The sequence below is a fragment of the Doryrhamphus excisus genome, linkage group LG4, assembly GCF_037039965.1.
Source record: "Doryrhamphus excisus strain RoL-2023G ecotype Guam linkage group LG4, RoL_Dexc_Guam_v1.1, whole genome shotgun sequence".
Classification (NCBI taxonomy): domain Eukaryota; kingdom Metazoa; phylum Chordata; class Actinopteri; order Syngnathiformes; family Syngnathidae; genus Doryrhamphus; species Doryrhamphus excisus.
The window spans coordinates 8,252,785-8,280,766 of record NC_136360.1 but is presented as its reverse complement, the minus strand read 5'-3'; the positions used below and the strand labels follow the sequence as shown (position 1 = coordinate 8,280,766).

Sequence of the window (27,982 nt, the reverse complement as noted above, 5' to 3'; positions counted from 1 at the left end):
ATCAGTTCAACAAAACATGTCTTGTCTGATTTTATAACATTTTCTCACACTGCTTGAGACTTACGGTTTTTGCTGATGTCATAAAATGATATATACCGCCTTGCAGTTAAGCCAGCCTCTTCTTGGAACTCGAGTCAAACTATTTTGCGGTCGTTGTACATGTTACATTAAGATAAAAAAATGTGAACGGGTCGTCTCGTCTAAGCACTGTAACCCTAAGTATTTGTGATTGGGTCAGTGAATTTATAAATGGAATGCAAGCGTTTCGCCATATAAAACTTAGAATTTCAGTGTTTAATTTACAAACTCCTTAATTTATTTTGATGTGGGAGTGTCAGTGAAATGTGATCGTCCTTTTCACCCAATGACGACTGTATTATGTGACTAATCCTGAAATTGAAAAAAGAAAATGGGAATTGTCCATTTACAGCACAAATGCGTGTGCGTGCTTGTGTGTGTGCGCGCATGGTGGGGAACGGCGAGAAAAGATGGCGGCGCTGAAAGAGGAGCAGTGCTACGGGCTGTCCTGTGGAAGAGTGAGCAACGGCAGCAATGTCTCCGTCTTTCACGTCAAACTCACTGACAGCTCGCTGAGGGCCTTTGAAGGCTACCAGAGTGGCAAGGTAAGACCGGGTGGCCGCCAAACGAGACATTCTTTGGGTGGAAGTGTGCCCTCGCGGTTGTGACAGGCGGCGGCGGCGGTGGTGGCAGTGTTGGTGGTGGTGGTGGTGGTGTTGGTGGTGGAGGGAGTGGGGGTCACTCCAGTCAAACGCCAACCCCACTCTTGGGTCCAGACAGACGGCTACGGAAAGCTCGGTCCAGCCGGTTGTTCCCCGTTAGCCTGGTTGTACGAGATAGCTATAGCTTTTCACGTCGCTCTATCCAGACTATACACAGAGTGGAAACGTCTACTGGACTACTCAATTGTATTTTATTTGGCTGTTGTTGCCCCACTAATCGTCAAACTTAAGATGCCCAAGTTGTGTTAAGTGGGGTTTCCAGAAAGTTTAAGCGAAACAACCATAACAGTGTCTGCTATAAACCTTCGATATTAAGTTCAAATAAAAATAATGTAAATTAAGTATAAACCTTTTTGTCAATGCTCATTAACAGGAGGCATTCCCAGGGTGGAATCAGTGGAAATGGCTCTGCGGGTTGCTACTGCTGAAGTGAGAATTGCCTTCTAATATTTCAGCCTCTATAAATATTTGACAGGGAAAACCTGGCTGGTCAGGAGAAGGAGGCCTTATCCCCCACATGCAGTGTTTGTGTACAGGCCCCCACTGTCCAACCTTAGGACCCAGCAAACTATTAATTGGCATGGCTAATTAGCTTCTTATTTGTCACAGTCAACCCTTATGGTGCCTTTTATTGCAATATTGGCATAGTCAGACATTTGGCGAATAATTTGGTAGCATCAAAAGACTGCTGTCAAAAAAAGCACATGGTACCGTAGTAGCTGTGTTGGCAAATCATTTGTCAAAAGAAGTTTTTTTTTTTTAATTTTGTCATAGTATCTGTGAAAAAAAATCACATTGTTTCCATCATCGTAAATTAATTGCCGACTCTGACCATAGATGTGAATGTGGTTGTGAATGATTGTCTATATGTGCCCTGCGATTGGCTGGCGACCAGTCCAGGGTAGGGCTGGGTGATATAGACCAAAACTCATATCCCAAAATATTTAGGTTGTATACGCTAAAGTTTCATTAAAATGTAAACAATCTTACAGAACAGTAGCCTGTGCTTTAATGTTGTCAGCAACATAGCTAGATGAATATCAGCAAAAGTAATCAAAAGTATCAGCTAAAATAGCTGTTTCTACACGAGTGCCACACATACACACACACACATACACAGTGCTCTGCCTGATAGTCACAGCTACACAATATCAATATCATACTTGCCTGTAGAGGGGAGTTTATTAGAGCCTCATATAAAGTCATAACGTATATAATGTAGTGACCTGAAAGGTTTAAGAGTTTTGTGTTGTCCCATTGTCTGTGAAGCCGTGAACACATCAGACTGAGCACCTGTGTGTGAGTGCGGGTACTGCATGTGTGGACGCCTATTCTTCTAGTTACATTTGCTGAGATATGGTTGTGGCCGACAGTTACCTCTTTTGTTCAATAAAGCGATTATTGATCGACCACCTCCTTGTCATTGTTATAGCGTCTATAGATCCGACCAAATTACAAATTATTTGCGCATTCCTGCTAGACACACTGCAGTCTGTGGATGGGTCAAGAAGGATGATGGTCGCTTAGTTGTGGCAACAGTAGGAGGAGTAAACAAGGAGGAGTTAACACACTGTTGATGTCCAATGTTTTATTGTTCATAGTTTATATAGTTTTTGCAGCTGGACAAGCCAGCATGCCTTGTGGGAATTTGGAAATAAACATTTGAAGTTATGTGTTTAGCTCTTAGTTGTTGTTTATCACTCACGTAGTAGTACTTGATTTACTGTATGTGATGTCTTAACTTGTTGTAGATGTGTCTTCTCAGCACCACATGTAAGTGTGCCTTGTGTATTACATAATTTTCATTCCACAGCAGGATTTACTAATTCGAATGCAAATTTATTTTCACCAACTAAAAAATAATCTGAGGACCATTCTCATGTTTTTCCTTGTAGCCAGCCTGCTTCCAATGTGGAATGAATGTAGCATATCATGCATGGTCTTGAATGAGTAGATGTTTTCATCTCTATCCACTGCACAGGTAAATTGCTGTAAAAAATTGTACTTTGACTAAAGAAATTGAAAAAAATCCATTGTAGTTGCAGATGACAACCCATATTCATTTTCTTACGCCTATTTTTGTCAAAATTGACATCTTTTGTCTCCAAACTCATTAGCATGTTATTTCCATGGACTACATTTGGATATTAAAAGCAGGTCAGTTAAGTTCCAGCTCGATTTAACTCTTCACCTTCTGTAATATAGACCATATAAGCACGACTACACCATTTGTCAACTTTGAATGTAGTATTTGTATTGGTATTAATAAATGTATTGCACTGCAATAGCTCCAGTGTGTGCCAACTAAATGCTTTAAGTCATTCCTGATACAAAGACTCTGTGAGGCTTCCTAGTACCATGAAACATATTTCAGTATTTGGGATTATGTCGAATATGCAGCAGTCAGGACAGGGGTGTTGGATGTTTGAGACGTGACACTCAGCTGGTTGCTCACTTGTTATGTCTCGAGGACAGACTGAACTAGAGCGACACGACACATTATCTTTGCTCATCTTCGTCTTTAACAGGCTGTGACGTCAACAAAAACCTGACAGAGTGACATCAAGCAATTCTTGTCTTCTGGTGTAAAAAAAGTTTGCTGTGCTTATTGTGTAATGATTTTGTTTGGACAAGGTTTGTTGTTGTCCACAGACCGTCCAAGACAGCTTAGCTGTGTTATCACACTGGTGTGAGATGTCTCCTCAACCCCTAAAATACATTCTCCACAGTTATATTTCATAAACATCCAAAACAGAAAGCAGACTCCACAAAGCCCAAATAAAAGCATGTCATTTAATTAATAAATGTGTAATCTGGCAACCACGTCAAGACAGAAATGACATGAAATCATGATACTATCATTCTCATATTGCCCATATACATGGCCAGAATGCTGTTCACGTGTGGATGAGACGCTGAAACATTAAAATAACTTGCCATTTTGACCTGAAAATGTTTCCGTGTGGGTTGCCCCTCAATTGTCAATTAGTTAATGTTTACATTGTACATTTTCAGTAGTACAGGAGTGATAGGAGTTGCACATACTGGATGTGATATCTTCACATGTCAACTAAAAATGGAGAAACTTGTTTGGGTGGCTCTATTTCAGAGCGGCAGCAGCATCTTGTCTCTAGCATAGCGACAGCACAACTGACAGCTCCTCCATACAACAGACATACTCTACAGATGCCTAACACATTAGTGCCTAGGGGCATTGAAGTGTAATAATATGACATACACTGGCACACAAGCATAGTGCACCCCCCTCACGGTTGTCAATGTGAAAAAAGTCCCTCCGGAGTTGCAGAACTTTGGGGGAAAAAAAATCAAAATCCAGTCTATCAATATGAATGATATGGTTGATTTTTACATTATCCCTAAAATATTGATATCTTAATACAGTAAAGTCTCGTTATATCGATATCGGTTAAAACGAATTACTACTTATTGCGATACTATTTTCATTTCCCGGCAAATTTCTAGTCTTTTATGATATAATTAGCTCCGTTAGCACGACACACGGTTATTATGATAATCCGGTTACTAGGATGCCCTTTTCATCTCCCGCCAGCCAATTTGGTCTGCTTATATCGATACAAAAGCAGCTTAAATCAATCTTTGCTTAAGGATTTCAATACCAAAAAAGAACACGGCAAACGGCTGCTTCCAGTCAACTTTATTTTTCACACTTCCACCACCAGAGTTCAGCACACACAGCGGAAAACACCTGTCCCTCGCGCCTACCCCTCCGGGTGGCAACACCTTCCCTATCGATAGTTCCGGGGTGAATTATGTCCCGGTAACCGGTAATCACTACAGCGTAAGTTTATTTTTATTTACTGTAATACAAAATTTATTGTAGTACAAAAACATGCTAGATACGCAATCCATGAACTCAAGGAGAAAATTACATGCCATATCAAAGATCCGCCCACTTTTAATGCAGTTCGGCGCAGGATCGGATATATGGATAGTCCGGTTATATCGGTATTTTTTCCGACTCCCGAGAATATCGATATAACGAGACTTTACTGTAATATCGATATTATCCCCCTGGCCTGGTATGATCCAAGGAGGCTGAATAAACAAGCAATGCTGGGAGTTAGTTCGTCTTTATTGACGCCACAAGAGTCAACATATCAATGAGCAAAATACAATTAATGTGCAATATTGTGTACAGTGTACGAGAACCAAGGCAAAATTATGGCAGATTTTTTAATCAAAAATCAAATCATAAGAAAACCAGCGCGTTTGAAATCCAGGTTCCATTGTATTACAATATAGGTTATTCCACAAAACCGTTTGTTGCTATATGACAAGGGACATTTGGTCATTTTGTTTTGACTACTGCGTATATCTTAATGACAAAATTGACGTATATGCAGGATGTTCAGGATTGTTTGGCCTTGGTGTAGGTCTGCACTCTCATGGAATGCATAACAGACGTAATGTGTTTTTATTCATTAGTGTTTGTCAGTCATTGGCTTCACTTTCAGTTTTGTATTATTGTAAATGTAGACCTTTTCTGTATATTTCAATTAAGCTCTACTGTCCCGCGTTTTGATATGGATATGGATAACAGGGTTTGCAGCCTGAAGCTGCTTGGCTTGTATCATTGCAATGGTTATTTAAGGAATGCTGACTCTCCAGTTTCAGCAGCTCATCATGGGACTCGTCGACGGAGATGACCATATACCCACTGGGGCCAAATATGACTCGAAATGTCACGGTGCTCCTCGGTCTTGCATGGCAACATTCCCGCCTGTTTATCACGTCACCTGTGGTGTTGCTGAACAGGGCAGGCGGATGTACTGACCCACAGAAAGTGATCTGTCAGCGCATACGTCACACTTTCAGACTTTAAAACAGTATGTCAACAGGTTTGTGCACACACAGGGTTTGCCTTTAATGATGATCTGCCACTCATTAGGGCAGTACTGATGAAACAATCAATGGTTGGACTTCATGTCTTAAAGATTCCTTATCTTGAATTAGCATAGAATGAATAGACCAGTAGGCAATAGGATGGACTTTGGCCAAGACAGTCTGTGTTAGTGTCTCTTTGGAAAATACGGGTAAGTGTGAAAAGTCTGGGTAGTTTTAAGTGTAAATGCTACAATCATCTCAGTGACAGTTCATCCTCAATCAACCTCCAGGGTGTACTTTGCACAAATACCATACATTCCGGTGTATAAGACGCACTGCTGTTTTACATTTAGAGAGAAAAAACAATGTGTACATATATAAGCATGTCCACGTCATAAAAGGTATTCTGGCACACATGAGCCTGTGAGGACCAGGCAGCTCTCTATTTGACAGGAGCACTACACAATAATATCTCGTAATGCATTTTGTCCCAGCAGAACAGTTCATACCAATGGCAGCCATGGCTGTCAGGACACCAAAGCCATTTGCCAATGTAATGCTCTGCTGGGAATAAATGTGTTATGGGATATAATAGCTACCCTTTGAGTGTTAAGTTGTTGTGTGATGATCTAACCCTAAAATTACACTAAGCGCGTACGTCACGTCCATGTAGTGTTTTATGCAGGTAGATGTAAAAAGCTCAATTCACATTAGAGGCGTATCCTCAGACTATGGCTCCTTTGCTCATTTTACATTTTGGTTACAACTCAGTAATACAACAAAACAAGCTAGATGTAGCATTGGGTACTTGATAAGTGTAATTTACTTACGTCAATATCTAAAGTTGTATTGAGCCTTTTCTTTTCTTATGTGGTCCTTGTATATCTGGTGGTATATCAAAGGTTACATTTCCCCACTTCAAAGATTAACCGTTTAGTCATCCATTGTCTTCATTGCAATGTGCGCTGGTTAGATAACACAGGGTCTTCACCGTGACTGATATTTGGCAAGGACCTCCTGTGACTTTCGATGGGTTGACAAGCTTGCAATGGGTACCTACTTTCCTCACTGTAGTTAAACAATCAGTAGTAGTTCTGTAGCATAGGAGATGTTGTGAATGCGTCCAGCATTCACAAAATTAGCCGCACTGCTATATGAGCCACAGGGTTCAAAGTTGAAGGAGAAAGTAGTGGCTTACACACTGAAAATTTTGATAGCAACAAATACAGTGCTTCTTCGCGCTTCTTCTCTCTTTCATCTGTCTGTCAGTTGTCGACTTACGCCACCTACAGGCCCGGAGTGAACACAAGCCGCCAAAGGTCTCAACCTGTACTCTGTCTCTAAGGTTAGCTCAGTGGAACATTCTGGGATCAGGTCCCACAGAATAGTGACATGTCAGCAGCCTATTCAAATGAATGGGCTGATGGTAGCACTATGTTGGCGTTGGGTGCTGGGAGGCAGCAGCGGCAGTAGGAGTATGGTGTTGGGTGGGGTGGAGTGGAAGAGAATTCGCTGAAAGTGGTGCCCAATGAAAGGGTTGGTGCTCTTGGATAGATTCTTGGTGTTGTTGAGTGTGAAGAGTTCAGGACCAGTGTGAATGAGTAATGAACCTATAGATATGACCTAGTTGTACACTGCATCAAGTGTAATATGAATATTGACACCGTTTGTGTAAAAACACCCACATCTGCTGAAAATAAAATCAAGGCATTCTCAAATGTCATATTAGTATTTTTCAATAATTGTTCTTAAGTGTAGTGAAAATGTAGCTTTGATGCTAGAATTTAGACACTTTAAAAGGTTGAGCTAGCCTGACTGGGAGCGCTGATGAGCTGTGTTTGTCCACCCTGACAGTTTGTGGTTCCAAGAAGCACTACTAGGCACTTTATTCACATTTACATACAGTAGGTGAATACATATTATGCATCTCCAAGAGAAATTCACATCCAGTATCTTGTAATAGAACACCATGTTCACAATTAGTCATTCTTCACCATATTACTCCTTTACTCTGTTGCAATTTTACACAGATTAATTGCTAAATGATAGCTGTTTCATTGTTGGTACTTACATATGTACTTTGGCAATACTTCTAATTCGTAATCTCAGAAAATCAGACGGAAAATCAAAATGGCTTTTAAGTCTTGTGCAACAATTAGTGAGTGGGCGAGTTTCCCAGCATTTGCAGCTAAATGTTAGGCCATCGTAAATGAATTAATCATGCAATGGCTTTAGTAAGCCTATTGGATACAAGAGGTGTTTTCTGGTGAAGTGAGCCACTGTTTGTGGAATCAGCTGCAGTTAGTCTGTCAGGAATGTTAGAGCAGGATTTGCACTGCATCCCATGACATGAATAGAGTCCCCTTTTGTTTGGTTTTAAATGCACTTCACAGCCAACAAGAAGGGGTGGCCATTTACTGGATGCCCAGCTAAGATGTAGTCTCACATTTCATTTGTGACTTGTGTTATACATTTGCCAAAAAGGCAGACTGAAGCTCAAATTACAAAAAAAATCACAGGCTTGACAGAACGACTGTTTCAGTTCATAATCTGTGTCTGTGTTGTCCTTGATTGCTTTGCCCTGACATGAACTTGTTGCTCTACCTTTGAATGCTTTGTCAACTCGCAAAACACATGGAGGAGGAACATCCACTTTGACTTCCTCTTTGTGGTGTGGGTGCATGCATGCATGCGCGCGTGTGTCTGAAAATCCAGTCCTCACTGTCACTGCTGAAATGGGGAGAAGTATTTTTCAGTTAGTATTTTCTGTGCTAATTTCCCCCTTTTCTGTAATGTAGTACGTCTGTGTAGTGCTATTCCTTTTGTTGTTTTAATCACAGCAATCATGTTTATGTAGTAAAACAATAAATAGAAGTGATACGGTGGGTGAACCAAAGAAGCAACCATTACGTTTTGCATGGATCTGGTTGTGAAGGAACTTTTTTTTACTATATCATGGCTCCAGACTGCAACTAAATGGTCGCATTTTGCAACTAAAATTTTAGACACAATGAGTAAATTTGTCATCTAATCACGCATGTGTGACCAGTTAATTTACAGATTTTATTTTATTATTATTTAATATTTTTTGTTGCTGACAAACTTCCTCTCCGTATTTCAGCCCATTAGTTGAGAATAATGCACAAATGAGTGAGTTTGCCTACCGACATGAACTTCAAAATAAGACGAAAGGAGACTAACAGGAACAAAAGCTATTTATTAATTGTGTATAAACACAAGCACAGTGTAACTGAGGGTCTTTGACCACTGCGGTTGTGAAAGGAAAGAAAGAAGGAAAAATGACTACCAACAACAGAGTTTGTTTTCCGGAGAGATCATCTCATCGTTGTTTGAAGTGGATTTCAGGCAGTGTGCAAGCATAAACTAACTCGACACCAAAAAAAAATACAAACACTCCATACAGAAATAACATCACCAGAAGCTTAAGGCTTTGTCTTCTGACTCTTCCACACAACCAAGTAACATTGGAGGTTGAAGGTTGAAGGTGTTCAGCAAGTTTGTCGGCTAGTCCAGCTGAATACTGCCCATGTTCGCACAACAGTCTCATGTCAAATGCTAATGACGGATTAAACGTTAAACAGATTTTTTGCTGGTAGGGAATCAGGACCTCCAACCACTTGTGCCTGATGTTTGCTTTATTAGAATTTGTAAACAAATTGTAGCTTTCCCTTGCACTTGAAGAAATATTATTTCATTATTTGAAACTTGGGCATCGTTTAACAAGAAAATACAACATTCATTATCAGTCATTCACAAAAGTGGAAAAACCACAACAGGTCCACTTTAAGAGTGTTTCATCTTGAAGATTTCATCCAGTGATTCCAGGAGATTCCAAAGATTCCAGTCCACGTACACAACATTGAAACCCTGTCATTTTGAGTGGACATTTCCCTGGAAATGAGTCTTTTTTTGTTGGTTGTATTGATTTATTTTACTTCAGATACTGGTTTATCGTTATTGTTAAAATTCCCTCTGCAATTTGGTATTAATATGCAGGCTTAAGCCATAGCCATCATGATTGGAGAAAAAAACAGATGCTCAAATTCAAGCCATTCAATTGTAATTAACTACTTTTATGATAGAAAAAGAAGTACATAAACTGTGGGGTACCTTTTGCACATCTACATTAATTTCTATTTGAGTTTGAACCAGTAGCTTTACAATCAAATTTACAGTACACTTGGTAGTTAACCTCTCAGTAACTGTTTATAAAAATACTACTCACAGTATGTGATTGTTTTTTGTCTGTGAAAGAAAAGGGAAAAGCAACTTAATGGATTGTTGCTTGATATTGTGATAACTTTTTTTTTATCTCCCTGTTATTTCAGGTCCTGTCATCACAACCATTGATCACGTTTAATGGAAACCAAGGGGTAAGCCATGCAAGCCACACATTTGTTTGCAAAACTGTTGTAACGTTTAATTACTGAGCTTTGTTTAACTCAAAGTCCTGCATCACATTTAGATTTTTTCCAGCAGTCACTTAAATGGCTGTATAGAACTAGGATAGCCCTCAGCACAGACCTCTTCCAAGGCCCAACAGTCCTATTTATAATATAGTCATTAAGATTCATTCATTATACCAAAAAGTTAACAAAAGTTCAAAACACCATATTCCTGGATTTGCACAAGTGTGTAATGGATTCTTCTTTAGTCCTAGCCCCACCCATCCACAAAGGTCAGTGGAAATCCATAAAGTTATTCTTGCTTAATCCTGCAAACAGTTAAAGACGGAACCGTTATAATTACTTTCTGTCTCATTTGCATTGAAGTGTTAATGGCAGATTTTTATGTGTATATCAAACACATTTGCTGGCTGGAGGCTCATGTTTTCCATATGCGCAAATCAGATGGTTTGTCAGGTGTTTCTAATAAATGGATTCTGAGAAATCAAAGGCCATCTTAAGTGACACATCAGAGTCACTCCACTGGGGGGAAAAATGTGTTACTGCTGAGAATGTTAGTTGCAAGTGTGAAAGTGGCTAAATGACACACCACATGCTGTCACATCTCCCAAGCATTCACTCTGGGCAATTGACTGAGCGTGCACACACACACACACACACACACACTAAACACACAGTATGTTTCACACAGTCGATTGGCACAGTACATGTTGGAATTCATGTTTTGAGCAATGAACCGCAGTTCCACATAGCTGCCAGCATTCATGCACCATGCTCTATTGTTGGCAATGCACTCTTTGCACTCATGCACTCCGCCCAAAAATGTGAAAAATTCCAAGAACTGACATTTTGCCCTGTTGGAGCTTAAGGAGGTTCTAAGTTGTGCTTCAAAACGCAAAAAGAAGAAATGGCAGTTCATCCAAAAATAATGTCATCAATTTATTGCTAAAAGTTGATTAAACGTTTAAAGGGGACTTATTATGCAAATTTTTTGGTCGTTTGTGTTGAGTTGTGGACTCCTATAGAGCAGCTACAGACAATAACCTGCTCAGAAAACTTGCAGAATCGACAGCTATTCCAGCTGTATTTCCTTGGATCTTCAAAATAGTCTGTTTTAATTTATTCCACACATGGCCCGCCTCCGAGCACGCCCACTCTGCTGTGATTGGTCACACTCCCAAGTACTTCCAGACTACTGTCGAACTGTACTTTCTAATTTGTGGGCATTGATAATAAATTAATAAAGCTTTTGGAGACCGACTTGAAAAGTGGTTAGGAGCTACTTTGGGCTCATGTGCTACTGGTTGGAGACCCCCAACTTACAGTGTATGAACTCAGAGTGGTAATGTAGGTCCACTTTTACTGAGTGCAGGCATAGTGTGTCGGACATTAACGCACCTTTTCGCAGCGAGAGCACGCTGCTCCTGGCTTTATCAACAGTTTGGCCGATATTTCACGTTCATGTTCACAAAAGCAGTCCTGTGTGTCCTTGACGGATGACAATATTTTTCTCTTGCTGAGAATCACCAACTCCAACCACGCAAAGATTTCCTGGGAGCCATAGTTACCATAACCATACCATAGTTGACATAATCGGAGCAAAGCAAAGCTGTGGGGAGGAAGCCCGGCTAGCTGTGACATCACAAACAGCTAGTGTTAGAACAACCTCTCTGAAACAGAGTGTTCAGAGCCATCTCAAACTTCTTTCAGGACTCACTTCCACATTCGCAAACCTCATTATCTGAAACTTTGGCATCGTTATCACGAGAATACACACAACCACATTTATAGGTCAGAAAAGTGGAAAAAGTATACTAATAGGTCCCCTTTAAGACCATACTCCAAACCCCCCGCTCCCTTAAAATGGATATCAAATGTTCAGAAATCACACTCTGTAATGAGTAGCTTTGTCATTCTTTTTAATCACCTCAAAAATTTTTTCGACATGTTTGATGCCAGTGTTTCCAGGAGGCCAGTGGAAGAGGTTTTGGAAACTTCCTTTGCCATTCCTACCCAGATGTTATCAATGTTGGATAGAGATCCAAGGAACGCTGTGGTCCTACACTCTTAATGAGCTGACGACCAGTTTATTTCAGTTCAATGGTTGTTTGATGTAAATTGCTGACTCAGAAATGTTCTTGTTTCACTCCCCTTTCTTCTTTTTGCATTTTGAAGCTCCACTTAAGATCCAGCAGTGCAAAATATAAATTTTTGCATTTTTTAACTGGTATCTTGCTCACTTGTGTTGTCAGCTGTTTAGACAATGATGACGCCATTTTGAAATGGAATCCTTCCTATTGTGTAAATATACTGGATTAAAGATGGTTGCTGATATGTCACCTTACTGTCAGATAGTAGTATTTATTCAGCTGTATCTTGATTGAAATGATCAGACATCTTTGTTCCCAAAGTTGTTTTTTTTTTTTTTTACCCAATTTGACCTTTTATCCATGATGTGGCATCCATTGTCTGTCTGCCTCGATTTCTCTGGTCGTCTTTCTTCTCTGGCTTTGCAGAGACTGTTCGGAACTGTGCGGGGATCTGTCCTTCCTAATGAGCCAATCTGAAAAGAGGCATTGTTTGCTTGATGCCAAGCAGAATGAGAAGATGAGCAGACTTGCAAGCAGAACAAGGAGGAGGATGAGGAGGGGGTGGTTGGACAGAGTTTAAATCCACTTGTACCAGTAGCTAAAACAGTAGTATTTTTTGTAGACAGGATGTGGGTCTCATTCAGTGGTTTAGAGATGTCTTAAATGCTGACTCCTAACATAGTGAGCTGATGTTCAGAAAAGCAATGATATGGCACTTACAAAGTGTCCAATCATATTAGCCTAATGTCATCCATTGTACTACTCCTAGCCCTGAGGGAGCATACTGGACTGCTGTATGGGGATTTCTATGATGTGTTTTACCTAAACCACAAAGGAGGCGTTGATTGGAAGCAGGCAATGTGGAGAGAGGCTCACCCAACACTGTTCTCAAATTTGAAAATGTATTAAATTGGTTGCTCCAAAACATCCGACATAATTTAAATTTTCATACTATAAACATAAATAATATACATGTCTTGCACAGATAAAAATCAAATACTGTCGATGTCATGTTGAAAAACAGCATCAATTAATTAATCACATTGATACTAACACAAGGATTCATTCACAGACACCACCTCTGACACCACCACTATCTCGTCAGTTATACACTGACAGTCAATAGAAACTTTGAGGTGAAATGTATGCATATTTTTACTTGTAGGAGGTTGTAATTATATCTTGGGGATTTATTGTTGACTTAGTGCTCCTGTACTTGAGATAATGACGAGTTGTCATGTTCTCACAGTTCATTGCACATGGCTTGGTGGATCAAACACACATGGCACAATTAAAAAAAAAAAAAAGTGTCTGCATAATTTGAGGATTGGTTTTGGAGGCCTACATAAAAGCCCAGAAAAGGCCAGCATTGTTAGTCCAGTGAACGGCATCATGCCACGTCTATCAAGAGAACAACATTTCCGGGCATATAGCCAGGCATATGGGCTGTTCCCAACCCACAATCAGAAACTTGCATGAACGCCACAACACAACGGGCTCTAACGATATCCAGCATCTAGCACACGCGCGCGAAAGAGTGACAACTTGCGACCAGGATCACGGCATCCGGTTGAAGCACCTGCAGAACCGGTTTTGCTGTGCCAGTCGTACAGCATGGGAAACTCTTGGCAGGAAAAAAAGGAGCGATAGATCTGGGTATACGCAACCTCTAAAGTGAATTAAATTTATGGCCGTAAAATGCTACGCAGACGTGATGCGCGCGATACGTGTCTGGTGTGAATTCGGGGTCAGTTTTCAAAGCATCAAGCATTCCAGAATTGGGTACAAATACCTTTTTTTATTAGTAAAGCAACAAACCTTTCACCATCTCTAAACGTCTTTAAACTACAAACCTTTACACTTCAACATCATGTGGAACAATTCACCATCAATACTTCTCTCTAATACAAATCTAATAAGACAAACTCCACTCATTCGTCAGCATTATTCTGGAAGATTTCCAGTGGAAGTGGCGACCAAACCATATAGTCTATGTAGGACAGTAAGCTCAGTGGTAAATTGAATAGTGTCATTAATTGAAGCTTTTGCCACAACAACTGACGCATCCATAGTATGAATGATCACAAATCCAAATAACACACATAGTCCTGAGAGCCATTTGGTGTGGAGGAGCCTTCTTTTCGCACTCTGCAATGAGTCACAGAGTCAAACTGCGTCAGTCCGGCCTGTCCGCCCCCCTGCATCACAGTCATCCCTGAATCGGCATGCTCAAATTGCAACATTACATTTTATATCCCTGTAATGTATAGCTGCCCATCCGTGGCACCAACACTTTTGGCCAATAAGCCTAATTTACTAAATTGTGATTTGTGTGTTTACACTCTGTGCACTGCCTTTTGCTTCCCCTGTGTTAGTTTGTTGTGTTGAGTGCAGTAACATAAACTCAGCTGTGTGCATACAACAAACAAAAGCCTTATAAAAATCTTAGCACCCAGAGAATGCAACATACAGTAGTTATTTTTTTTTTTTTTAAAAGCTCTATTTATTGTCAGTCTGTCTGCAGCAAGAGCCGGTGTGTTATACCGGTGTGGAACAAAATGGAAGGGAAATAAAGGACATGTATTTATAGTTGGCCACCTGGAGCCTTCACACGTGTTAAGACCTTCAGTAAACAGAGCTGAGCTGCCTGACGTCTGACCATGTGTCACGACCGGCAAGGATGAGGAATATACGCTCGGACTTACAGAGGACTGGGCAAGATGTCTCCTTTTCTTACCTGAGCTTAGTAGAATGGCACTGTTTCACATTGGAACTGCTTGAAATGTCCTGTGGAAGCAATGCAGTCACATTGGAGCATGCCTGTCGGGTTGGGAAACCCTACTTTCTCATAGGGAAAATGTTTTAAAAGCTTTCAGTATTTCAACAGTTTTATACAAGTGCAAAATAAGTTAACCACTGTTAATTGTAATAATTTTTTAAATGATTAAAATTTAATAAGGTGAAAATTTGATAAATAAAACACTCTGACCTTTAAAGGGGAACTGCAATTTTTGCCTATCATCACAATCACAATCCATGTATGTGTATGTAGTATGTGGGTGTGCTTTTGAAAGGCCTTCAGTGTTTTTTCAGTAAGAAGATGCCTGGAGCACATTTACTCGGGCCTCGGGTGGACCTTTTTTTTTTTTTTGGCAAATTCAAACAATAATATCTCATTGATATATTCCCACACTTGCTTCCTTGTCTCTTTGCCTAGGGAGAGGCAATTATACTCCCATATATCCTTGAATTAACATTCTTACTGTGTCATTTAAGCCTGGGGCTTCTTTCAAGATTTGGCCAAGATAAACATACCTAATGATTCCAATTCAGGGAATACCACATAGAGGCTATGCATTGTCAGTAGAAAATGTTATTGTGTTCCATAGCCACTGTGTTACTGTATTGGTCTCACTTTTTTCTGTGTGTCTCCCACAGAAAATTTCAATACCACGGTCTGAAAATTCCAATGAGCTACACACGTTTACTTTCTACCTGTCAAATGTGGGCAGAGACAACCCACAGGGCAGCTTCGACTGCATCCAGCAGTATGTCACCAGGTGAGGACAAGTTCAACATCCCACTTCCCATGTTCACATAGCCCTGCCTGGAAACGACACTGCTCCCAAATAATAATCATCATTTAAAATATAACTCTATTAGCAAACAATCAGTCACTCTCCCAAGTTGCCTTTATCTGATATCAAATCCCATGTACAGTAGAACTCCATCTATTTGCATTTCAGGTTTGACATTCACTCCTCCGCATATTTGCAAATCTCAATCTGCTATCAATTGAAAATATTCTTGGCCTAACTTAAAGAAAACTGCCCTTATTTTACAATTTTGCAAACACATTTTGAACGAATGTCTTTTTCTATTCTATGTATTATAAAGATATAAAAGGAGGCCGCAAAGAATGCATGTAATGTAACACCCATTCTGCCTATAAAGGCAGAAAAACCCTAGTGAGGAGCGATGCATATTTTGTACAATACCATATAATGTATGCCTATAATTTTCTTAGTGTGTAAAAGTGAATTTAACATGCACTAAACAGTGAGAGGCATTAAAAAGGCTAATTAAAACATTTTATTTGTATTTGTATTTAAAGACAAAACTTTGTGTTTTTTTCCCCTGTCCTGTCATTGGGGCAGATAGTATTGTTGATCTAAATGCCCTTACATGCAACATTTGTTGATGACAACTGACCATTCCGAATGCATACATTCAGAATAATCCAAAAGGGGAATCCCATGGCAAACTCATTCACGCACAAATTACATTTGCGGAATAAAGACATTTGATTAATGCGATCATTCCTCTCGACAGTCACACCCTTCAGACATGCCAACGTGCACACTTTTCATTTACCGCACACACTATTTTCTGCCCTTGAAATGTATTCAAGGTTGGTAGGTCCGCACCTTGCACAAACTAAATAATCAGAAATGATGGGGGAAAAATACACACATTCAGGAAAATTGTAGTAATACAGCAGAATAAAAGTAGTACAACAAAGTAAGTGTGAGCACAGTCAAGCAGAGGCAATGATGCTCAAGTCCACCACAGTACGAATGGTTTAGTGCGAGTATGCTCTTAAAGCTGTGATGCAACTCTTGTGCAGGATCTCTAATGTTACAGAGGTCCTAGAGTCTCCCACATGTCAAGAGTGTGGAGGATAAATCAGGAGAGAGGCTTGGGGAAATCTGTTCCTTTTGTGTCAGGAGGAACACTGCCAGACTCCTACAACTTAACCTGCGGTAGTCTGGGGGTCAAGTATCTTCTTTACTGTCTGCACCATAGCACGTTGACATGCATGCGTGTTCTCTGTCATCACATGTGGGGGGGGAAAGTGCTGACTGAATCAAATGAAACTGCAACTGATATTAAAGCTCATGGAGCCCAAAATGAAGAGCACTGACTGTCAAAACATTCAAATCTGTCTGGGAATATTTCACGCAGCGGGTGGGTAGTTCATGCACATCTCTGGCTGGATCCTAATCAGTGTTTAAAGAGTACGTCTGAAACCATAAAATGACAGAGCTCGGCCACTCTCGCTGCCACTGCTGCTGCAGCGTCTCATTTTCTGCCAAACAGTCAAAGTGGAAGCGTGAAGGCAGTCAGACAGAAAGGCATTTGGTGTGCCATGTGTAAAAACCCACACAGGGATGGTCATTGGTTCTCTTGTTTTAAAGCTACTACCCGGCTTGCTCATTATAGTGAAGACTATTGAAGTCTTCAAAAAACTGGTATAGTTTGTTTTAATTTTTTATTTTCTACAATCACTTTCATTATAGAAGAAATAGTGTCACTCTGCCCTGTTCTTCCTCTCTCACGGTCACTCTTCTTTGTTTTGGCAGCGAGGGTAGCATTCATCTGGATTGTTTGGGTGCAATCCAGGACAAGATTACCGTATGTGCCACGGACGACTCCTACCAGAAGGCAAGGGAGAGCATGGCCCAGGTTGAAGAGGAGACACGCAGCAGGGGCGCAATTGTCATCAAGCCCGGTGGCAGATACGTTGGTGAGTAGTACGTTGCATTTTGGGGACTGCGCCTTATAATCCGATCCGCTTTATGGTGCGGAAAATACGATACATGTACCACAGGTAGAAAGCCTACAATTTTTACATTTTTACTTTTGTTTCACTGTCAAGGATTGAGATTTTGCGCTTTGAATGCCTTATCACACCACAGTTGTGTGCTGAGATGCAAAAGTTTGTTTGGCTACGGAAACACAATGAAACCAGCAGTCTTTCAACATGTTTATTTACACCTGTAATATGTCCTTTCTTCACTTGTACTCAGTTCTTTGGCACTGGCGCCTGACAATGCGAAATGTGTCACTTAGCGAGGGCTTAGGCTTAGTTTTTGTCTGTCTTGTTTTTAATGGAGCCACAGTGTCAAGAACAGTTTGGCAGAGCGGAACCATGAGATGAGCACTGTACAAAGCATGGCCCAGATAGGCATGCTGGAATGAGTTAGCTTTGGAAGAACTTGACAGGAAATGTCAATCTAGTGTATCTTTCTCTATAATTTTTGTTGATTAAAGGTGCAGTCTTAAATGTGTAATACATTAATCTTTTGTTCTTTTATATTTTGTGTATTACCTTTTCCATTCCATTTTTCAGGGAAAAGAGTTCAGATCCGGAAACCGGTATCTGCACTGTCCGACGTGGCCCCCTCGCGGCGGACGTCCCGACCTGTCATCATCTCCAGCAGTGCAGTGAAGAAAGCAAGTGCTCAGCACCGGCCGCTCCGAGAGCGCCTGGTGCACCTGCTGGCTCTCAAGCCTTACAAGAAGCCGGAACTGCTCCTGAGGTTGCAGAAGGATGGCCTCTTGCAGTCAGACAAGGACTCCCTGGATGGCCACCTGCAACAGGTCAGCTTGAAACTTACAGAGATTGTAATTTCTCAACGGTGTCCTCACTCGGGTCTTCTTTGTCTTTTTTCTAGGTAGCAAATCTGAATGGGAAGGATAACACGCTTACACTGAAAGACTTTTTATATAAGGAAATTCATAAAGACTGGCCTGGATACACGGAAGGAGACCAGCAACTTCTCAAGAGAATCTTGTTGAGGTAAGACCACTTCCATTTGTAAAACGTGTTTGCTGACGTTTCTTGCCAGAGATAATTGTAATAATATTTTAAATGAAACAAAGGGTATCAGGGCCAGTCTGAAAAGAATACATTTGGTACAAAATGCACCGATACCAGTACAAAATTGAATGGCACTTTCACATCACTTTATGTACAAATCTGGTTTGTCCTCTAAATTTACTGGGTGTGGTCATACACAGGAATTTACGGTAATGTTACTATCCATTTTCATATGTATCAACTGTTTGTCACAGTGGATGCAGTCGCACATTATTTCATAACCTGTAATTGCAGGTGTTGAAAAGGAACCTATTGTATTTAGTACAATGTGAGGTGCGTCCACAGAATGACTTTTGCAGTGTCATCAGAGCAATGTATTGTGTTTATTGACATGAGCTGTTGGCCTTCCTCCCAGTGGAAAAAATCTGGTTCCTCCTCTGCTACCAAGGAAAGGCAATCTTCCAGGCAGCTATTAATAGACAAGGCAGCAACATCTCAGGCACTCGGTTTGTTTTTATATTGTGGGATCAAGAACTAAACTCAGTATGATGAGATTTGTGGGGCACCAATGCTGCTTCTTCCAAAACTGTTGCTTTATAGCACCTTTGGAATTCAGAAAAGTTGTAAAAAGGTCTTTGGGGAAGGTGTTGTCGCTGCAAAGGGGCAGGACTAATTCCATATTTTCCTCAGTGTTCCTTTGCTATATGGATGCAATGGTTTGATGTCTCAGTACTTTGATCCACATATAAAATGTATTATTCTGGCCTCATGTGGACATAAACACAAACAAAAAGTCATCCTCCACATTATTCAGATTCCATGGTAGTGAGTCAGTCTTGTGGATAGTTGTGCCTATATGCGTGTATACTTATGTTGCGCACGCACACACGCACAGTTCAATACTATCAGCCACGTAGAGCACGTGTACAGGGACATGACTGTACTGCGCGTGATGCAGCTCCAGCACATGCTGATGCGTGTGTGGCACTAGTCCAAGGTTCAGCCATGTCATTTGGTTACCACAAGGCCTATCTAACTGGGCCCCTTCACACACACAAAAAATATCTTAATTAGTGAAATGGTTTGTGCCCGTTATTGATCATGCTTTAGGTTGTCTCAATTTTCAATAGAAGGGCAAATTATGTATTTTGCACTTAAAAGTCTTTTTCTATTGTTGCGTCACCACATCTTTGTGCCTATTGTGCGGAAAAACATAAGCGGTATAAATATGTCTTTTACAGCGAATGTGTTAAGGTTTGTTTACCACTGTTTCTTTTTTTTTTTTTCGTAGCATTATTGCTCTGCAAATAATTATTTGTTTACATAGTGTGTGTGTGTGTGTGTGTGTGTGTCTGCGCGATCTTACAGGAAACAGTGCCAGGCTCAGAACAACACTGCTCCTCCAGCACAAAGCCCGCCCAAGGAGTTGGCTAACAGCTTGCCATCTCAGGTGAGCTGCTTGTTAGATTCAGAAAAACGCTACCTCCTCCGAGTGTTTTCTGACTACATGACAACAGCGGCACCTTGAGTGTTCAGTGTAGCATACATGAGTACTTCACAGCCAAAATAACAACGGTAAACCACAGCGCTGAGGCAGGGCTTGTGTGCTTCTACAACAATGTGTGCATTTGTTACACTGCTCCTGCGTCCAGTGGAGACTCAGGACTACTCATTATTATTCAGGTGTGGTTCTAGGCAAACTCCCAGTGTAGTTATTGTTTATTAACGCCACAAAATGGCAGGAGCTGCACTTGAATTATGAGTGAGCAAGGTTCATCTTCATCTACCTCTGCACGTACATGTGTGCTGCACTACTCATCTGTCAAATCATGATGCACGTTATGCACTAAATTGTCCATAGGTATGAATCTGAGTGTGAATGGTTGTCTATATATGTTCTTACTGCTTTTACAACATTGGTTCTGGTGAGCTGTGTTTTGCAATGTGCTTGTTAATGAATGAGCTTGAGTGGAAAGGAAAATATAGCTCTCTTTGACCACATTCCACTTTCTGAAGTCATTATTAAAGTTACTTGTTATAGACAGTATGAGTTTCCACATTTGGTAGAAAGAATATAGCCTTTCTCCAATTCTCCAGGTATCGCTTGATCCAGTTAACGCACTTTTGTCTTTGCAGTTTTCTAAATGCCTTCTTTTACAGGCAGTATAAAAGAAGCAACTTTCCCTCTGGGTGTCCTCCACAGCACATAACGTGCCTGTTTACCTTCATTGCAGTTGTATTCATAGTGAGCATGGTTGGATATTAAATATCACATTTTTCTGCCAGAAACGTCCTGCTGCAGACTTCATTGACCCTCTTGTCAATAAGAAGCCGAGGATCTCGCACCTTGCAAGCAAAGCTGCATCCGCACCAATCAACGGCAAGTTGTCCTCCTCCAATGGGAAAGCAGAGACACAGGCGGCTCCTGTGGTGGATGCCACCTTGACGTCCATCTCTCAGCCGCTCCCTGTATTGGACATCCCCCGTCCTTTCGAAGCGCTCTCGGACGTCAGCAACGATTCGAGCCACAACGGGCGAGACTGCGATGCCCAGGAAACGGCGTCGGAAAGGCTCAGTCAACCCCCTTTAGTGACAAGTACACCCGCCGCCGTCAGCACATCCCCCACGCCGGCAACACGCGACAAGAGTCCGTCAGCCACCAGCAGCAAAAAATCCAAGAAGAAGTCTAAGAAGCATAAAGACAAGGAGAAGACGAGAAACAAGGAGAGAGTGAGAGACCAAGAGGAGGAAAAGGAGAGGAAAAGTACTGAGGACAGAATGCTTGAGCCTGACAGAACCTGTGACATAAGCCCAGAAAACCTCAAAAGCAACAGTATTCCACTCAAAAGCACAAGTGAGTCTCTGGTTTTCTCCAATTAGCTGTGTCCCAGTCCTTCCACACATTTTACATGACTTTCATGCGTCACCTATTTAACACTTTAATTTAATTTATCACTTTAACTCAAGATTTTGGGCTAGGGAAATAGAATCACCATCATTGGAACATCAGAGTAGAGATTTCATGATAAAAGAAACCCTCTCTTATGGCCAAGACAGCCATTAGTCATCACTGTGACTCATTTTGTTGCAATTTGTTTGACTTGCTGATTAAACGGAGACCCCTGCTGGACACTTTTATATACAGTAAATTGTAAATCACCAGTGGTAGTGTCATGGGGGGTACTTTTATCCCACAGGTAATATTTTATTATTTTAGCTTTCATGCATCGGTTCTGGCGTACTTCACAATATTTATCAAATGGTTCCCTACATCCTTCAGTTTTTCTGTATCTGGCCCTCAGTGGAAAACATCAGGACCTCTTTCCTTTGAAAGACATCTGTTGCACTGAAAACTGGGAAATCACAATGTCCCACCCAACCTTTGACTATGATGGGGGTCTACAACCCACGGCTCTGGAGCTGCATGTGACTCTTTGCTGTTTAGCCTGTCTACTGCTGCGGTTCCAGATGGTTTATGCTTTTGGGCAGCCTTTTGGAGGTTTGTCTTGGAGTTGAAAGTGTGCCGTGCAATTCTCAGCTGAAGTGCATGAGGCAGTGCTTGTCTGGTCAGTGAACTCGGTCAGAAATGCCGGTCAATTACTTCACTTTGGTCGCTAATAAACAATAGCAACTAAAGCGACATGGAGAGTGGTACTGAAACTGGAACTAATTGATGTATGACAACATTTTTATATCAAATGTTGATCTGAAATTGGTGGACAGAAAGCTTAAGAAACATGACCAAACAGACGCGGCTTGTTACTCCTCCAGGAGGAACAGGAAGACAAAGGGAATGTGACAATATGCATAAGAAAACTATATCTGTAGATTTACCTTAATTTTAATAGTCAAGTTTTGCGGCTCCAAATTTTAATGAGGTGGAAATGGGACCAAATGGCATTACTGGTGCTAAAAGTTGCGGCCCAAGGACTTCGACTTACCATTACCATTACCATCACCATTTAACACAGCAGATTCTGCATGAAAATTGGTGTGTAGCTACAGTATATTGTTTTGGCCAGGTTTGACCACAGCAGTCTCTGCAGCATTAGAAGTGACTTCATAAAGATGACCTGTTCACATTTTGTTCCAGATCTGAACGGGATGTGCAACAACAGTGCCAGTATTTCCTTGTCGTCACCTGAGGTGACTGACTATCTATCGTAAGTATTTCAACCATGTCTCTCCAGTGGCTCCCTGTCTCCTCCATCCTTATTTTTTCATCCTAATATTTTCAGAGGAGTCTCTAATTTAGAATGCTGTTAAATTGGCAATTCCTTCACAATTTCCTGGAAAAGTAAGTTTTCACATTTTAGAGTTAGCAAATTTTGTGTCAGTGAGCATTCCTTCTAGCCGAAAATGCTTTTTCTGGCTATTTTTGTTCCTTTTAAACCAAAAGATGACCCGCCATCTTACGTGACTGCTCACAAAATGTCAAAAGTTCTCACAAGCTTTTTCTTTGGATTTTTTGCACTGCACCATAACAAAGGATGGTTTCAAGTTTCAAATGCAAACAAATCATTGGATCATGTTCAGCCTTACCGGTTTCATTATGTCTTAGTTTTATTGTAACCTTTTCCTCTAATTTTCTGCCGCAGGAAGTACATGGTCATCAGCTCTCCAGAGCAGCGTCAGAGGTATAAAAATGACTTCAACTCCGAGTACAGCGAGTACCGTGGTCTACACGCTCGGATAGAGAGCATCACCAAGCATTTCACTGTGCTGGACAATGAGCTTAAGAAGCTCCAACAAGGCACAGACAAGTACAAGGTGCAGTTTTTAAAAAATATATGTCCCCAACAAATATCATCATGTAACTCCAGCATTAAAAAAATGTGTATCATGTGCTCACTTTCCTTCACAGACAATCCATAATCAGATACTTCAAGAGTATCATAGAATAAAAAAGGTGGGTTTTTGACATTTTAACACTTTGGAATGAATGGTTTTAGACGCAGAACATTCCCAAACTATTCATATACTGGCCAGATGTTCTTTTTACAGCTAGAAAGGACACAAAGTGAGAAAAGACTGCTATTTTATTATCTTTTGTCTGTATGTGGCCAAGTCTCGTGTCTTTCTCAATACAGATCTAAAGTTGTTTGTGTTGGCATAACGGACTACAAAGTGCACAATGTGGACTTGAATGAGTGCAATGCAAATGCTTCAATTATTAACTTGAGTGCTTAATTCTAATTGTTACTCGGCACGGCGGTCGAGTGGTTAGCGCGCAGACCTCACAGCTAGGAGACCAGGGTTCAATTCCACCCTCGGCCATCTCTGTGTGGAGTTTGCATGTTCTCCCTGTGCATGCGTGGGTTTTCTCCGGGTACTCCGGTTTCCTCCCACATTCCAAAAACATGCTAGGTTAATTGGCGACTCAAAATTGTCCATAGGTATGAATGTGAGTGTGAATGGTTGTTTGTCTATATGTGCCCTGTGATTGGCTGGCGTCCAGTCCAGGGTGTACCCCCGCCTCTCGCCCGAAGACAGCTGGGATAGAGGAAAAAAGCGGTAGAGAATGAATGAATGAACTTTATGACATAAACCATATACAGTAAATGATGAATGAAATAGATAAATGAACATTTAAGGTTACATTTACCTTAATTGAAGATGTAGTTATTCTCAAAGACACGATCAACACAAACACCATATAAATAGTGTTTCATGTTGTGATCAAATGCTGGTACAACTTTTCTTTGGCTACATTTTGGGTTATTAAGGTGAGAAACCCTATTGAATTCAATAAATAACTCTTGGAAAAACAGGAAGGTGGTGTCTGTGTTGATCTCGCTGCAACCGTGTGTTTTGGCAACAATCACGTCTTCAAAGAAGGTAATAGAAACCTTAAATGATCCCTTTTATTGATCATATCCATTAGAATAGTTTTATGCATGTAATTGTAAAACTATACTGTGTTTTGAGTAATCCACTCTTGTATGGTTTTAGACATTTGAGTGCCAGTTTATGCATGACGCACGTAAAATGAGTGTTCTATCTTGGCGTGATTGTGCCCTTTGATCCATCTCTTACAGCGTAATCCCCACTATAGCCAAGAGAAGAACCGCTGTGAATATCTACACAACAAACTGGCACATATCAAAAGACTCATTGCCGAGTACGATCAACAGCAACTCTGAAAGTACAGTACTTGATTCGATTTTATTTTCTCAATGAGGATCTGTCCTCATTTAGGCCAAAGGCTCAAACGTGAGGACTTAAACGAGGACATGGGATCTTTGTTGTCCTCTCTTTACTTTTCTTTTTGGGGGAAGATACGATGATGCCGGGCCTCCTAGTGTGGTATACGGACACATCCAAGAAAGAGAAAAAAGAAGTGAAGCTGTTTTTCTCAGCCTACCATTCTTATAGTGATGTGAAAGAATCAGGGATTTACACAAAAAACACTTTCTGGAGGAGGAGACGTCTGTCCTGCTTTTTGAGAAAATGGAAGTTTTGAGTTATAGGAAAAATGAGATAGCAGTCTTCCCCCATTATATATGGAGGTGAATGTTTTTTTCTATTTATTTTCAGACCCTAAAAGTGTGGGGAATATCAGTACTTAAAGGCTGCCTCCCCTCCATTTTGAATGTCAGCCAGTATTTTATTCAGAAGCTGCCTTGCCTCGTCTCTGTCTATTTTCTTCTTTTTCTTCTTCTCTCTTTAAAAAGCAGTGCTCCGAAATGGTGAGCTTTGCTTGTTTTATTCTAGAACATGGGTGTCCACACTTTTTTCAGACTAAAACCAGTCCAATGTAGTTAATAATACATGCTAAAAAAAAAAACGCCGTAATTGTAGCCGGAAGTGTTTATTTTCACAACCGCAAAGACAACAAGATGTTAATTGTGAAACCTTATACATAGCAACTTAATTGTTGAATCTTAATAATTTGGGGTGCATGAGAAAGTTGAAAGGTCCTATTTATTAACAAGTCAAATGTAGCTGCTGCCATCTTGTGGAGTTAATAAAGACTAAATCCATCCCTGGCACCATGCACCCTGTTACTATAGCAGTTAATTGGATAGAGGCTTTCTTGGAGCATTTATGCTAAATACATTTAAAAATGCAATAATTCCAAAAAATGACTAGCCTTAGTTTTGTGACAAATACTCTATTTGCTAGTATGGTGTCACTTCCTGTTGAAACCGTCAATATTTTACCTTGCTCGTGCACTCGTGTAGCATGTTCCATTTAATTTCTCCGAATAAAAAAATGAAGGACCAGCCACAAATGGACACCCTTGTTCCAGAGCAAATCAGCTCAGACGGACACGCCTTCATTCACTTCAATACATTGCAAGCTCCTCAAGGTTTTTCTTGAGGAGTTCTTCCTCTTACAAAGATCTGGAGGTTGTCTCCATGTCCGCACATCAACCCCCTCCTGCTCGTCTATAGAGGCGACTGTTAACATGAAGCCATCCTCGACAGTCCTTTGCTGCCCTGTTACCACTTTTGCCTTTTTTGTCCTCCTAACGTGAAGATGAGGTCAAGCTCAGAGAAGCCGAAGATGAGTCCAGTCCATCAGCATTATGGATAACTTGATGTGAATATGACAAATCAGCACTTTTAATCCCCTCGCTGCTCACCGTGGAAGTCACTTACGTATTTTCTTTGTTGGTGCACATGCTTTTTCCCTGGCTCCATGAATGAACAGTCCTCAGTTACCAAGCAAGCTTTCATTTGCCGTCATTGTGTGTGAAGAAGGTGGAATTTATCATTAAGCCTCATCAAGCAAACTCCCTCCTCCAAATCCACTGTGAGTGAGCATCAGTGACTATCCCGCAGGATGTATCAAGTAAGTCATTTGTGCCAAAATTACCTGTTTGTATATATTTTTTTCCTTCCTCCTCAATCTCCTCTTATCCTCTCTTGATGCTGAGCAAGCAAAAAGTAACAACAAAAGTAAGAGGACGACAGGAGGATTTTGGAGGGTGAAGTCTCATGGATGAAATGTTGGCGCTAAATACCCAAAGCACGCTTTTTTTTTCTTTTTTGAGAACCATAAGGGACTGGAAATCTTTTGTTTCAATAAAATTCTTTCAAATCCTGATTTCTCCTATGACTAAACCCTTATTATACCGAAGAGTTGCTGATTTCTTTTTCTCCATTGGTTTAGCTTATTTCTTGAAATAAAAAATACATTCTCAGAACACTAAGATCATTTGGCCAAATAGCCTTAGTTCAGAACACCACCATAGCTCACTTGCAAAAGCTTACATCGCTCCCAAAATACTCGTGCTCCGAAGCTAATTAATTTCCCATGTAATTAGTCTGTACCACCAAATTGCAGCCACCAAAAATTTCCTGAAACAGACGAGACTTTCTCAACGCTCTTGGTTCTTTTTGCTAAATAAACTGGACAGGATCAGCTCAACACCATATCTAACCTTATATGTCTCCTAAAACAGTTCACTCGTGTCAAAACTAAATGTATTTCCCTTTATAAATTGACAGTGACCCCAAAATTAATTCTCCCTTTGGTATTGGTACAGATGTAGATGTTAATTATATTTCTCAATCCAACCTTTCTAGTAGCATTACCTCTTTTCTACAATGTCCATTAGGATACACCTAATGGACACTCTTTAAGTACACCTGTTCATTATAAATTAAATGTGGTCCAATGTAAGAGATGTGTGAAAAATCCCACTATTATATTATATTATATTATTATATCACATTGATGCTCACATTTGTCTGCATGGCGCGCAGGCCTCACAGCTAGGAGACCGGAGTTCAATTCCACTCTCTGCCATCTCTGTGGGGAGTTTGTATGTTCTCCCCGTGCATGCGTGGGTTTTCTCCAGGTACTCCGGTTTCCTCCCACATTCCAAAAACCTGCTAGGTTAATTGGTGACTCCAAATTGTCCATAGGTATGAATGTGAGTGTGAATGGTTGTTTGTCTATATGTGCCCTGTGATTGGCTGGCGACCAGTCCAGGGTGTACCCCGCCTCTCGCCCGAAGACAGCTGGGATAGGCTCCAACACACTTGCGACCCTCGTGAAGATAAATGGTAGAAAATGAATGAATGAATGCTCACTTTTAATTGACAGTCATAGCAGTCAATAGTAGTGCAGTGTCATGCCTTGACGTCTAGATGGCAATACAGTCCTCATTTCCACAAACATTGTTTGGCAGGCTTTGTTGTACTAGAAAGCAGCATATTCCATCCCATCCATCTGTTTTCTATGCCGCTTATCCTCACGAGGGTCGCGGGGCATACTCAAGCCAAAGCTTTTTAATAACGCACG

General features: G+C 40.8%; 1 protein-coding gene across 2 annotated transcripts; it reads left to right on the top strand.

Moving 5' to 3' along the window:
- The first annotated feature begins 166 nt into the window (after nt 1–166).
- Nucleotides 167–25,645, top strand: ell (elongation factor RNA polymerase II). 2 transcript variants are annotated; one of them, XM_078790070.1, is made up of 12 exons: nt 167–623; nt 9,956–10,000; nt 15,562–15,683; nt 17,487–17,650; nt 18,257–18,507; nt 18,582–18,706; nt 20,096–20,177; nt 21,014–21,581; nt 22,821–22,890; nt 23,326–23,497; nt 23,592–23,636; nt 24,766–25,645. In XM_078790070.1, the coding sequence occupies exons 1-12, from the start codon at nt 489–491 to the stop codon at nt 24,868–24,870; spliced, it is 1,884 nt and encodes a 627-aa protein (XP_078646196.1). In that variant the 5' UTR covers nt 167–488; the 3' UTR covers nt 24,871–25,645. The 2 variants fall into 2 exon arrangements, with proteins under 2 accessions (XP_078646196.1, XP_078646197.1); XM_078790071.1 differs by lacking the exon at nt 15,562–15,683 and having other exon boundaries at nt 476–623.
- Nucleotides 25,646–27,982: the final 2,337 nt, after the last annotated feature.